The sequence below is a fragment of the Bos indicus genome, chromosome 18 (assembly GCF_029378745.1).
Source record: "Bos indicus isolate NIAB-ARS_2022 breed Sahiwal x Tharparkar chromosome 18, NIAB-ARS_B.indTharparkar_mat_pri_1.0, whole genome shotgun sequence".
Classification (NCBI taxonomy): domain Eukaryota; kingdom Metazoa; phylum Chordata; class Mammalia; order Artiodactyla; family Bovidae; genus Bos; species Bos indicus.
The window spans coordinates 63,902,093-63,915,243 of NC_091777.1; the positions used below are offsets into that span (position 1 = coordinate 63,902,093).

At 53.6% G+C, this 13,151-nt stretch overlaps 2 protein-coding genes across 5 annotated transcripts in view; both read left to right on the top strand.

Annotated features, from left to right (window-relative positions):
* Nucleotides 1-13,151, top strand: part of LOC109572041 (leukocyte immunoglobulin-like receptor subfamily B member 5) — a gene marked incomplete in the record, with an annotated part of 242,862 nt that overhangs the window by 146,192 nt on the left and 83,519 nt on the right.
* LOC109572067 (leukocyte immunoglobulin-like receptor subfamily B member 3) overlaps nucleotides 1-13,151 on the top strand; it is a 70,940-nt gene that overhangs the window by 30,180 nt on the left and 27,609 nt on the right. Inside the window, exons 1-9 of one of the 4 annotated variants that reach the window (XM_070771821.1) lie at nucleotides 5,667-5,909; nucleotides 6,048-6,350; nucleotides 6,567-6,878; nucleotides 7,090-7,392; nucleotides 8,663-8,779; nucleotides 9,785-9,827; nucleotides 9,907-9,944; nucleotides 10,224-10,276; nucleotides 11,166-11,766. In XM_070771821.1, the coding sequence (XP_070627922.1) occupies nucleotides 5,816-5,909; nucleotides 6,048-6,350; nucleotides 6,567-6,878; nucleotides 7,090-7,392; nucleotides 8,663-8,779; nucleotides 9,785-9,827; nucleotides 9,907-9,944; nucleotides 10,224-10,276; nucleotides 11,166-11,312 (1,410 nt within the window). In that variant the 5' untranslated portion in view covers nucleotides 5,667-5,815 and the 3' untranslated portion in view covers nucleotides 11,313-11,766. Of the gene's footprint in view, nucleotides 1-5,666; nucleotides 5,910-6,047; nucleotides 6,351-6,566; nucleotides 6,879-7,089; nucleotides 7,393-8,662; nucleotides 8,780-9,784; nucleotides 9,828-9,906; nucleotides 9,958-10,223; nucleotides 10,277-11,165; nucleotides 11,767-13,151 lie in introns of those variants that run through there. The other 3 variants (XM_070771819.1, XM_070771818.1, XM_070771817.1) reach the window with 3 other exon arrangements.

The window sequence follows — 13,151 nt, forward strand, 5'->3', positions numbered from 1 at the left end:
TATTCCCCATGAAGTGATGGGACCAGATGCCATGATCTTAGTTTTCTGAATGTTGACCTTAAAGCCAACTTTTTCACTCTCCTCTTTCACTTTCATCAAGAGGCTTTTTAGTTCCTCTTTACTTTCTGCCATAAGGGTGGTGTCGTCTGCATATCTGAGATCATTGATATTTCTCCCAGCAATCACGATTCCAGCTTGTTTCATCCAGTCCAGGGTTTCTCATGATGTACTCTGCATATAAGTTAATTAAGCAGGGTGACAATATACAGCCTTGACATACTCCTTTTCCTATTTGGAACCAGTCTGTTGTTCCATGTCCAGTTCTAACTGTTGCTTCCTGACCTGCATACAGGTTTCTCAAGAGACAGGTCAGATGATATGGTATTCTCATCTCTTTCAGAATTTTCCACATTTTATTGTGATCCACACAGTCAAAGGCTTTGGCATAGTCAATAAAGCAGAAATAGATGGTTTTTCTGGAACTCTCTTGCTTTTTCAATGATCCAGCGAATGCTGGCAACTTGATCTCTGGTTTCTCTGCCTTTTCTAAAATCAGCTTGAACATCTGGAAGTTCATTGTTCACATACTTTGAAGCCTGGCTTGGAGAATTTGGAGCACTTCTTTACTAGTGTGTGAGATGACTGCAATTGTGCGGGAGTTTGAGCATTCTTTGGCATTGCCTTTCTTTGGGATTGGAATGAAAACTGACCTTTTCCAGTCCTGTGGCCACTGCCGAGTTTTCCAACTTTGCTGGCATATTGAGTGCAGCACTTTCACAGCATCATCTTTCAGGATTTGGAATAGCTGAACTGGAATTCTATCACCTCCACTAGCTTTGTTTGTAGTGATGCTTCCTAAGGCCCACTTCACTTCACATTCCAGGATGTCTGGCTCTAGGTGAGTGATCACACCATCATGAATATCTGGGTCATGAAGATCTGTTTTGTACAGTTCTTCTGTATATTCTTGCCACCTCTTAATATCTTCTGCTTCTGTTAGGTCCATACCATTTCTGTCCTTTATTGTGCCCATCTTTGCATGAAATGCCCCTTGGTATCTCTAATTTTCTTAAAGAGATCTCTAGTCTTTTCCATTATGTTGTTTTCCTCTATTTGTTTGCACTGATTGCTGAGGAAGGCTTTTTTAGCTCTCCTTGCTATTTTTTGGAACTTTGCATTCAGATGGGAATATCTTTCCTTTTCTCCTTTGCTTTTCACTTCTCTTTTCACAGCTATTTGTAAGGCCTCCTCAGACAGCCATTTTGCTTTTTTGCATTTCTTTTCCATGGGGATGGTCTTAATCTCTGCTCTTCTACAAAGTCACGAACCTCCATCCAGAGTTCATCAGGCACTCTGTCTGTCAGATCTAGTCCCTTAAATCTGTTTCTCACTTCCACTGTATAATCATAAGGGATTTGATTTAGGTCATACCTGAATGGTCTAGTGGTTTTCCCTACTTTCTTCAATTTAAGTCTGAATTTGGCAATAAGGAGTTCATGATCTGAGCCACAGTCAGCTCCATGTCTTGTTTTTGCTGACTGTATAGAGCTTCTCCATCTTTGGCTGCAAAGAATATAATCAATCTGATTTTGGTGTTGACCATCTGGTGATGTCCATGTGTAGAGTCTTCTCTTGTGTTGTTGGAAGAGGGTGTTTGCTATGATCAATGCTTTCTCTTGGCAAAACTCTATTAGCTGTTGCCCTGCTTCATTCTGTACTCCAAGGCCAAATTTGCCCATTACTCCAGGAGTTTCTTGACTTCCTACTATTGCATTCCAGTCCCCTATAATGAAAAGGACATAATTTGGGGGGTGTTAGTTCTAAAAGGTCTTGTAGGGCTTCATACAATCATTCAGCTTCTTCAGTGTTACTGGTTTTGACATAGACTTGGATTACTGTGATACTGAATGGTTTGCCTTGGAAATGAACAGAAATCATTCTGTCGTTTTTGAGATTGCATCCAAGTACTGCATTTCAGACTCTCTTGTTGACCATGATGGCTACTCCATTTCTTCTGAGGGATTCCTGCCCACAGTAGTGGATATAATGGTCATCTGAGTTAAATTCACCCATTTCAGTCCCTTTTAGTTCGCTGATTCCTAGAATGTTGACATTCACTCTTGCCATCTCTTGTTTGACCACTTCCAATTTGCCTTGATTCATGGACCTAACATTCCAGGTTCCTATGCAATATAGCTCTTTACAGCATCAGTTTTGTCAATTATACCTCATTAAAGCTGAAAAGGTTTTCTTTCATTTAATTATACCAGGCACATTGGGAGTTATTCCATTTCTGATTTTCGCGCTTGCTCTCATGCTTAAAATACGTATTTACATTTTTATTTCTGAACACGTATGCATTCTCCTCCTCCTTTAGAAAAGACAAAGTACTAACGGTACTTCACCTGAATTCTGGGTACTCATATACACGTGTGTGGGCATGCGTACGTCTCTCTCCATGCACACGTGTGGGTGTGTTTGTGCATGCAAGTGTGTGTCTGCGTACTTTTCCAAAGCTCATTTTCAGCTATGTGTTCCTCTCTGTTTCATCTCACTGTCTCTCTGCCATTTCTCAGTATCCCTTTCTATGTGAAAACCATCAATATCCAAGAACTTGCACCTCTGGAAATGCCTTCTCTCACCCTCATTCTCTTTTTATCAAGTTGCTTGAGAACACTTCCTATTTGGAATCCAGCGTGTAACTCAAGTACTAGGAGAGGAAAACGCTTGTCAAGGTTAAGGGCCCCATGCCCCCAGAGCCCACCTCTTCTCTGAGGACCTGGCGGTTTGAGGCTAAGGCACGGCCCACAGCGGGAGGCGGTGCCGGACCTTCTGGAAGCTGGGATGTGCTCTGCATGAAGCCCTCACTTCTGCCCCTTGCAAGTGCTCCGACTCAGGGGGAACTCTTCCTGGTTAATGCCTGACAGCATGGCTCCAGTATCCTTTAGCGCCCCCTTTTGGTAGGGGGCAGTCTGCTCCCTGTGGGCTGGTCATTCGCTTGATAATCTGCGTTTTCCACTGGAAGTAATTTCAGGACATTTTCAGGGCCTCAGTCCAGTCTGCCTTTTTTAACTTGAATTTTACTTAAAATAGAATTAACTGTTTCAAATTGTATAATTCAGTACCAAATACTTTTTAAATTTAACCTTCAGGTTCTCAGTTTATTATGAAAGGTCAAGATACGAATGTTACTTTTTACCATGTAATTAATTAACCTATTTGTTGTATATAACCTATTTGTTGTAATTAATTAACCTATTTGTTGATGTCGCTCTGGCACACAGGCTCTCCGTTGCAGGGTGTGGGGTCTTTAGCTTAAGTATGCCGTGTCTGGATCCCTGGCCAGTGATCCCGCTGGGGCCCCTAAGTAAGGAGCACCGAGTCTCAGTCAGGGACCCAGGAGCGCGGCCCTCGGGTGTCACGTGCAGAGGCATGAGTCCCAGCCCTTCGCAGGTCGGTTCTCATCAGTAAAGGAGGCTCCGTTATTTGCTTCCTCAGCCGTTGCCGTCTGTCGTGAGCGTCTTCCCATCTGACACTTACGACAGATACCACACTGGCCCTCAGCACAGGCCCGCCTCTCCTGAATCTCCCTGTCTGCTCTCTATGCTGCACTCTGAACCATTTCCTCAATGCTATACTCCGACTTCATACGTGGCCGCTCAGCTGTCTTTTTGACTGCATGACTTTTTAACGTGTTCAATCTACTGGATTGTTCACGTTGAAAATTTTCACCTCTTTTCAGTGACCACCTGTTCTTCTACAAAATAATCCACATGCTTGCCTCCCTGTATGTTTCTGTGATGATGGTTCCCTCTGTGTGTCCACATGGGTGGAAACCCTCCTCCGACCCCGAGATGATCCCCATCGCCGGGGCCACATGGCCTACCTCTCCTGCTTTGCTGTGCTTCCCCTCCATTTGGTGAACTTTCTTTCTGCCCTTGTCTGTGGCTACGTGTTTCAGAAACACTCTCCAAGCACGTCTCAGAGTTAGGAGCAGAGGAGACTCTGGGTGGGTACCACACTCACCCTCTATGTGCAGTCTCAGCCTGCAGCCCTTCACATCCACCCTCTCCTGCCATCACCTCGTCTGGAAATTGACCATGACGATGGCAGCAAGAGCCCGCAGCCCCTCTGAGGGCTGGGGTTGGGACAACATGCAAAGGAGGAACCTCAGGTGCCGAGAAAGGGCACCGCCACCCCAGGTACATGAGCAGCGGGCACACGTTTACAGGAGTATCTGTTCTCCATCAGAGTGAGAGCTCTGACCCAAATCAATACCCCCTAAAGCTTGCAGGTGATGACAAGATCGGGAGGAGACTGTGCCCAAGGACCCCGAGGCCCCGAGGAGGCAGGAAGTACCCAGGGGCTTGTTCCCAGGAAGGTGGGCTGGACGGTGATTCGATAAAGAGAGACACCCCTGAAGGGGATTGTGACGGGGAAAACCCACACTCCGGGGCAGGGGAGGAGTCAGTTTCTATCCTTACTCCCTGAGCATCTCCTTTGGGTTCTCGGCCACATGGACTCCGCTCAGCCCAGGGAGACGCTGACTGTGTGTCCCTCATAAAGAGCAGACTTGTGGACTCAGAGGGGAGGGAGAGTTGGGACGAATGGAGAGAGGAGCATGGAAACGTGCACACCAGCACGTGTAAAACAGACCACAGGGGAGTGTGCCATGTGACTCACAGAGCTCACACAGGGGCTTTGTGACAACCTAGAGGGGAGAGAGGTTATAGAGGGAGGGCATGTGACACATAAGGCCGATCCATGCTGATGTATGGCAGAAACCAGCACCATATTGTAAAGTAACGGTCCTCCAATTAAAAAAAAAAAAAAAGTGTCTCTGGGGATCTGAGTCCTGCGGGCATCAGGGGCTGGCATCCTCTCCGAAGCATCTCCAGGGCCTGGTGACCCCATCCACAGTGAGAACCCCACAGGGATTGCTATCGGTGGGCAGAGGAGGAAGCAGACCCCGAGGTGAGGCTTGCAGAGGGACGGGCATGTCCTGGATGCCCTCTATTGGAAGGGGCGTCTCAGAAACACACTGGGACTGTAATGGGGATGACGCCAGGCTTTCAAAAAGAGGCTGTTCCCCTTCCTGTGGGAACGCTGAAGTGACAGCCGTGTGACAGGAAGCCCCAGCCTTGGAGAGGACACACCCTGTGGTCTGTCTGTCCGGAGGACACCCAGGTCTCCTCCATCCTCACAGCCTGGACCGCAGGGAGGAGACGCCATGGCCTCCACGCTCCTCGCCCTGCTCTGCTTTGGTGAGATGAGGAGGGGCAGGGGGAGCCCTGGTCTGGAGGGAACCCCCAGCCAGCCTGCTCTGTCAGGGGACCCCAGGGCCCAGGAGGCTCCCGGGGTGGAGAGGTGCTGCTCAGAGCTGAGGGCACACCTCTCACAGGGCGCTCTCTTCCAGGGCTGAGTGTGGGCCTGAGGACCCAGGTGCAGGCCGGTGAGTCTCTCCCAGGGCCCAGCTCCCTCCTTTCATGAGGACAAGGTCACCCCCAGGCTGCGGGCCAGGGGAGGGCAGCTCAGGGCTCACAGAGGGGGAGTCTGGGAGGTCTGGGCTGAGAGCCGGGGCCTGGCGGGGGCACCTGGTGAGCCCACATTTGATTTCCTTCCAGGGACCCTCCCCAAACCCACCATCTGGGCTGAGCCCGGCTCTGTGGTCTCCTGGGGGAGCCCCGTGACCATCTGGTGTCGGGGGACCCTGGGGATCCAGGAGTTCCATCTGGATAAAGAGGGAAGCCCGGTTCTCTTGGACAGACAGAAACCCCTGGAGCCCCGGGACAAGGCCAGGTTCTCCATCCAACACATGGGACAGGACCACACAGGGAGCTATCGGTGCTACTACAGCACCCCCACTGGCTGGTCAGAGCGCAGTGACCCCCTGGAGCTGGTGGTGACAGGTGAGGGACACTCGGGGGCCTCAGCCTTTGCCCTCTGGAGGGGTCTGCTCTCAGGGGGTGTCCCTCTCACAGCCCAGCCCTGGGGAGGGGAGGGAAGGGTGGGGGCCCCACAAAACCAGCTGCCTCCTTCTCTCCTAGGACTCTACGGCAAACCCAGCCTCTCAGCCCTGCCAAGCCCTGTGGTGACCTTGGGAGGGAGCGTGACCCTCCAGTGTGGCTCCCATCAGGGATTTAACAGATTCCTTCTGACCAAGGAAGGAGAAGATGAGTCCTCTCGGACCCTGGATGGACAGCGAGCCCCCAACTGGCAGACCCAGGCCCTGTTCTCCGTGGGCTCTGTGACCCCCGGGCACAGGTGGATGTTCAGATGCTACGGCTTTTACAGGGACACCCCCCAGGTGTGGTCGGCCCCCAGCGACCCCCTGGAGCTCCTGGTCCCAGGTGAGGAAGTCCCATCCTGAGCCCATACATTTGTGCAGACAAGACAACTTACCGGGGTCTCTGCTCCCAGGGGAGCCCCTGTGAGAGGGTGGGGAGAGGAGCGTGGGGCTCACAGGACAGACACACAGACTGAGACACGGCGAGGCCTGGGGCCGGGCCGGGAGAGGGGGGTTCATGGGGAAGCAGTCCCTACAACCGACGCGTGTCTCTCCCCAGGGCTGTCTGGGAAGCCCTCCCTCCTGACCTCGCAGGGCCCTGTCATCACCTCTGGACAGAACCTGACCCTCCAGTGCCGCTCTGATGTCAGCTACGCCAGATTAGCTCTGTTCAAGGAGGGGGGACAGGACCTCCCCCAGCGCCCTGCCCAGAGGCCCCAGGAGGGGCTCTCTCAGGCCGACTTCCCCCTGGGCCCCGTGGGCACCATCCACAGGGGCCAATACAGATGCTACGGTGGACACGGCCTCTCCTCCGAGTGGTCGGCGCCCAGTGAGCCCTTGGAGCTGCTGGTGGCAGGAGAGGAGCCAGCGGGTCAGTCGGGGACCAGACTCTGCACAGGCCCCACGGGGGAGCCCCAGGGATGATGCTGGGACCAGGGGGAGGGGTCCCGGGGCAGGACAGAGAGAAGGGGTCGGGGAGGGGAGAGACTCTGAGAAACAGAGACTGCGCTGAGGGGCCAGAGAGGCCCACAGAGTCTCGCTCAGAACCTGGGCCGGCGGCCGCACCCCCTTCCTCTCTGCAGGACGGCTCAGAGACAGACCCTCCCTCTCGGTGCGGCCGGGCCCCACGGTGGCCCCCGGGGAGAATGTGACCCTGCTGTGTCAGTCAGGAGAGAGGACGGACACTTTCCTTCTGTTCAAGGAGGGGGCAGCCCATCGCCCCCTGCGTCTGCGCTCCCAGGACCAAGCCGGGCGGTACCAGGCCGAGTTCTCCTTGAGCCCTGTGACCTCAGCCCACGGGGGCACCTACAGGTGCTACGGCTCACTCAGCACAGACCCCTACCTGCTGTCACAGCCCAGTGAGCCCCTGGCGCTCGTGGTCTCAGGTGAGGCCCAGGCTGTCCGTGTCACTCAGCAGCTCGGGGCTCTGCCCTGGGAGCGCAGGCCCGTGGTGGAGGAGGGGGCGCTGAGGGAGGGGCCCCCTGAGGGAGGGGCCTCGCAGCCCGCACCGCGCCCCTTTCTCCCGCACTGGGGTCCCGGAGGGGCAGGTGGGCAGTGCGAGGGTCTTCGGGAGGCCACAGGGCCGTGCAGGGCAGAGGGGAGTGAGATGGGGACCCCGGGTGAGCCCAGGGCACCTCTTCCTGGGCTCAACCTCCCAAGGTCCCATTCTCCCAGCCACAGACGCAGATTTGAACCTATGGACTGTCAGGGCTCTATGCTCAGGGGAGACAGCCCAGCCCAGGGCGGTGTGGGAGCTGGAGGATCTAATACCCCCTCAGATCATCAACACAGACTGCAGGGGCTCTGGGCTGCCCGGTGAACGGCTAGGGGTCGGGGGGCCAAGGCTGGGGGAGCAGGGCTGTGGAGGGGGAGGCGGCCCCACCCCCACCCTTTTCCTGACCCCCAGCGGCCACCAGGCATCCATTCCATCAGCTCCACTCCTCAGTGGAGTCAGAAACTGCAGAAAGGGAGCAGACTCTTGGGAAGGTGGTGGCGGGTCTGGGGAGGAGCAGGGCTGAGTTAGGCCCCGGTTCAGGCGCCTCTGGAGACACTGATGTGGACTCCCTCACCGTCACCACCCCCCCGTGCGGGCCTCAGCTTCTTCCAATGTAAAAGGAGAGACCCGTGCCCCAGATCTTAGATTTCCTCAGTTCTGACCTGGGTGTGACCCTGCATCGGACAAGGAGCACAGGGAGCCCCCGAGGAGGTGACTGTGGGGGGCCTGTTCCCTCTACTGCAGCGTGTGGGGAGGGAGGGGAGGACACAGAGGCCCCTCTGTGCAGCCTGCCCCTCCCCCCGCCCCGCTGCGGTGGGGGAGGGGAGGGGACAAGGGAGGACCCTCAGCTCCAGGTGAGACCCTCGGACAGCCCCCTGCAGGTGAGGGCCCCCCAGAGCAGGAAGCTAGTGTCCTCCTGGGGGCCAGCTCAGGAGGAGCTCAGGGTGCCCACGGCCCTGGTTCCAGTCCCGGCTCTGCCACCTCCAGGCTGGGTCACCAGGGCCCCTGAGTGATCTCCCTCTCTGTGCCTCAGTTTCCTCGTCTGTAAAACGGGTGGAATGGGCTGAATGTGGATGCATAGACCCCAGCACGAGTCTGCACACAGCAGGTGCCCAGCTAAACGGCACCCCTGGCTCACTCAGGCGTCTCTGGTGCCCCAGGCCTCACGTGGTACCTGAGTGCCCTCATCGGGGTCTTGGTGACCTTCGTCCTGCTGCTCCTCGTCCTCCTCTTTCTCTTCCTCCAACACCGGGGTCAGGACAGATGCAGGAAGTCACGTGAGTAGGGAACGGGGTGATTCGGACCCCTGGAGGCCTTAGGGCATCAGACAGAGGGAAACCAAGGACATGGGAACAGTCAGTTTAAAAAATGTTTTCCCACCATATGGAGGTTCCTTAAAAACGAAAAGCAGAATTATCATATGATTCAGCAAATCCACTGCTGGGTATATGTTTCAATAAAATGAAAACACTAATTTGAGAAGATACAAACATTCCAATATTCATGTAGCCAATTTACAATAGCCAAGATATGTGACCAACCCAACTGTCCAGCAACAGATGAATGAACAGAGAAAATGTGGTGTGTGTGTGTGTGTGTGTGTGTATATATATGCCCACATATACATACAATGGAATATTAGCCATAAAAAGAAGGAAACTCTGCCATTTGCAACAGCACACATGAACCTAGAGAGTATTACGCTTACTGAAATAACTCGGAGGAACATAAACGCTTTATGATAGCATTGGTACATACTGAATCTGGAAAATAATACAAAGGAACATATATGAAAAACAGAAACAGAGTCCTTGATACAGAAAAATAACTAATGGTTACCGGGGGGTCGGGCAGATGAGGAGTGTGGACTAGAGACACAGACTACTGTGTATGAAATAAGCAAGAAGCATACACTGGATAGCACAGGGAATGTAGCAATTATTTCGTAATAACTTTAAATGGAGTATAACCTATAAAAACATTGAATCATATGTTGTATGCCTGAAACTAATATATTACAAATCAACGATATTTCATTAAAAAAATTTTCCAGAATCTCAAATCTGAAAATCTAGTGGAAAAAAACACCCACTGTCAGCCCACGTGCACTCATTTAAGCCATTCCCCTCCTTCTCAATGTCACGAACTGACATGCACCACGAACCCAGGCTGCCTTCTCTCCTCCTGAATCCCACGTGGAGGGCGGGGGCACCATGTCCCCGGGGCCGAGCCTCTGTCCCGAGACCCAGCCCAGGCTGAGGCTGATTTCCAACCTCCGACAGGGGCGGCAGACCCAGGGCCTGAGGACAGGGACCCGCAGAGCAGGTAACTCCCGCCCCAACACCCCCAGAGCCCCACCCACACCACCCCACCTTCTCCCCCTGACACAGTGTCTCCTCCTCAGCTCCAGCCCAGCCACAGTCGCCCAGGACCAGGCCATCTGTGAGCAGGAGAGGTGGCGGCCCACGGGAGGGCACAGAGACTTCTGGAGGCAGTGGGGGGGATGCTCAGAAGGATGGGGGACCGGGGCTGGGGACTGAAACCCCACACAGCACTTTCGGGTGCAGGGTCGGGGGGGCACAGAGACCTCTGGAGGCCGTGGGGGGGATGCTCAGAAGGGTGGGAGACTACACAGCAGCCCCCCACCCAGGCTGCAGGGCGGGGGCTCCAGCCCTGAGGCTCTCTGAACCCTACCTAGTGGTGCCCTCTGCTCTGCTGCAGATGCTGCCGTGAGCGACACACACTCTGAGGTGGGGCTACAGCTGGACCATCGGGTGAGACCCTTGCTCCCGTCTGGCCACCACAGACCTCCTGTTGCCAAACTCAGCCCAGCGCACGCGTTGCTGTGCTCACACCCCAGCTCCAGCCACGCCCACCCCACCCCTCCTTCCCGGCTCCCTGGGTCCTGCTGTGACCCCACCCTCCCCTTGCCCTGTGACCTCACGGCCCCTCCTTCAGGGCGCCATGTCCTCTGGCTGACCTTATGGTGTAGGGGTGCAGCCCCAGGTCTCATGAGGACGCGTACATCAGTGGATGGCCCACATGGCCCAGGCTCCTCTCCTTCACCCCCAGCAAAGGGTGCGGGAGAGCGGGCGCCACCCCCCAGGCCCTGCAGGTACGGCAGGCGCTCAGCTCGTGGTGAGAGGGGCCCCACGCCAACAAGCTGGCGGAGACCCAGAATGCAAGGTGCTGATGAGGAAAGTAAATCAAGAGACGGCACTGGGCGCTTGGGGCAGGCAGACTCGGGAGGAAGGTCCTGAGGCAGGAGGGATGCGCTTTAGCAGGAAGACGGCTGTGTGCCAGGCCAGATGAGCAAGAGGTCCGGGCTCAGACAGAAACCAGGGCTGCACAAAGCTCCCAGAGGCTCCTGGGCATCAGGAGGCCCCTGGAGTTTCCACCAGGAGAGAGAGCTGACCTGACCCAAGGGCGGCGGACCCAGGAGGCACCTGTCCTGCCTCACTGCCTCCCTCCAGCACAACAGGCGGGAGGCAGGCCCCCAGGAGGGGACGGGCGCCCTGTGAGCCCCCGAGATCACTAAGGCGGGAGGCACCCCCTGTCCTCCCGGTCGGGGGGATTCCGGGAAGGATGGACAGATGCACAGCAGATGGGTGCCTCCTCTCCAGGCCCCCAGGCACCCCATCTCACACACCTTCCCCCCTGCAGGCTGCTACATCTGAAGCCCCCCAGGACGTGACCTACGCCCAGCTGAACCACTCGATCGTCAGAAGGGGGATGGCCGCACCCCCGGCTCCCCCGTCAGGGGAGCCCCCAGCAGAGCCCAGTGAGTACGCTGCTCTCGCCGTTCCCTAGCCCAGGAAGGACCCGACCCCAGGCTCCCGGGACCAGATCTCAGACCCCAGGAGGCACGGGAGCTGCCAGCAATGGACACCACCTAACCACCAGCAGCCAGTACCTGGGCTCCTAACAGACCACCAGGTGCCCCGGGGACCCTTTCCACTCAACTGGTTCTACCCTCAGAAACAGCATCCTGGACCCCCGGTGGCCCAGTGGTTAAGAGTCTGCCAGCCAATGCACAGGACATGGGTCTGATCCACTTGCTGCCGGACAGCTGAGCCTAGGGGCGCTGCAGCTGCCGAAGCCCTGGTGCCCAGAGAAGCTCTGGTGTTCCTCGAGAGAAGCCCGAGTGTGAGCAGTCCGTGCACAGCCAGGCAGCAGCCTCCACTCGCTGCAATCAGAGAGGGCCCACACGAAGCAGGGAAGATCCAGCACAGCCACAAATAAACAGATTACTAAAACACTGAAAGGCATGTTTCAGTTTCCTTAAAAAAGATAATTAATATCCTCATTTTATAAAGAAGGCAACAGACTCTCAATTATCAGTGATTTTGAAAAAGGTCAGCACATTACTCCAAACGAAGGGAGGGACAGGGAAACAACAATGACAGGGGTAGCTACCACTGAGGACAAACAAGGAGAGGAAAATCAGAAAAGCCAGAAAGCTTCGTCCCTGAGGGCGTGGATCACACTCACACATGCTAGGCACAAGGACCAAGTCAGAAAGAGAGAAGGTGTTGCTTTACCACCATCAGGACACGATGGCAGGTCCTTCAGACTTTAGAATGGTAAAAGCTTCATCGAAGGACAGTTTTATGCTATTGTAGTAGAAAATGTAGATGACACAGACCAAAAGCCTCAAAAATAAAATTTATCAAAATTATGGACATAAGGATAAACAGAAAATCTGAATTGTCCTATATGTTAAAGAGTCCAGAGAGTTTCACAGGTGAATGCATCTGAACACGTGGGCACTCATGAAACACATACTCGTACACACACCTCCCGAGCTTACTCAGAGAGGGGAGAAGGAAGGAAGGGCACACTCCACAAAACATTTCACTGTGCCAGAGAAACCTGAGACCAAACGGTGACACAGAAACTGCAAAATGGGGAAATCTCAGGAAGCTCTTTTTCCCTGGTTTGTTTTCCTAAACAAACACTCACAAAGAGGATTCATCAGTAAATAAAATGGACCACATGTCACGCACATGCACCTATTTTTTTGAAGAATGTGTGGTTGGTTTCATCCACAAAAATCCATCAATACAATTCAAATATTAAAAGAAGAAATTTTAAAACATCATGATAACAGATGAAAAGTTTTCTGATAAAATATACCACCAATTTATAATGAAAAAGTCGTAAGTAGAAGGGAATTTCCTATCATTTATCAAAGCATCTTTTAAAACCTGCACTAGAAATCTATTTTTTATGTTTGTTTATTTATTCATTGTTGCTGTGTGGGCTTTTCTCCAGTTGCAGCGATTTGATCTCTGGTTTCTCTGCCTTTTCTAAAACCAGCTGGAACATCTGGAAGTTCACAGTTCATGTACTTTGAAGCCTGGCTTGGAGAATTTGGAGCACTTCTTTACTAGCGTGTGAGATGAGTGCAATTGTGCGGTAGTTTGAGCATTCTTTGGCATTGCCTTTCTTTGGGATTGGAATGAAAACTGACCTTTTCCAGTACTGTGGCCACTGCTGAGTTTTCCAACTTTGCTGGCATATCGAGTGCAGCACTTTCACAGCATCATCTTTCATCTTTCAGAATTTGAAATAGCTCAACTGGAATTCCATCACCTCCACTAGCTTTATTCAAAGTGATGCTTCCTAAGGCCCACTTGACTTCACATT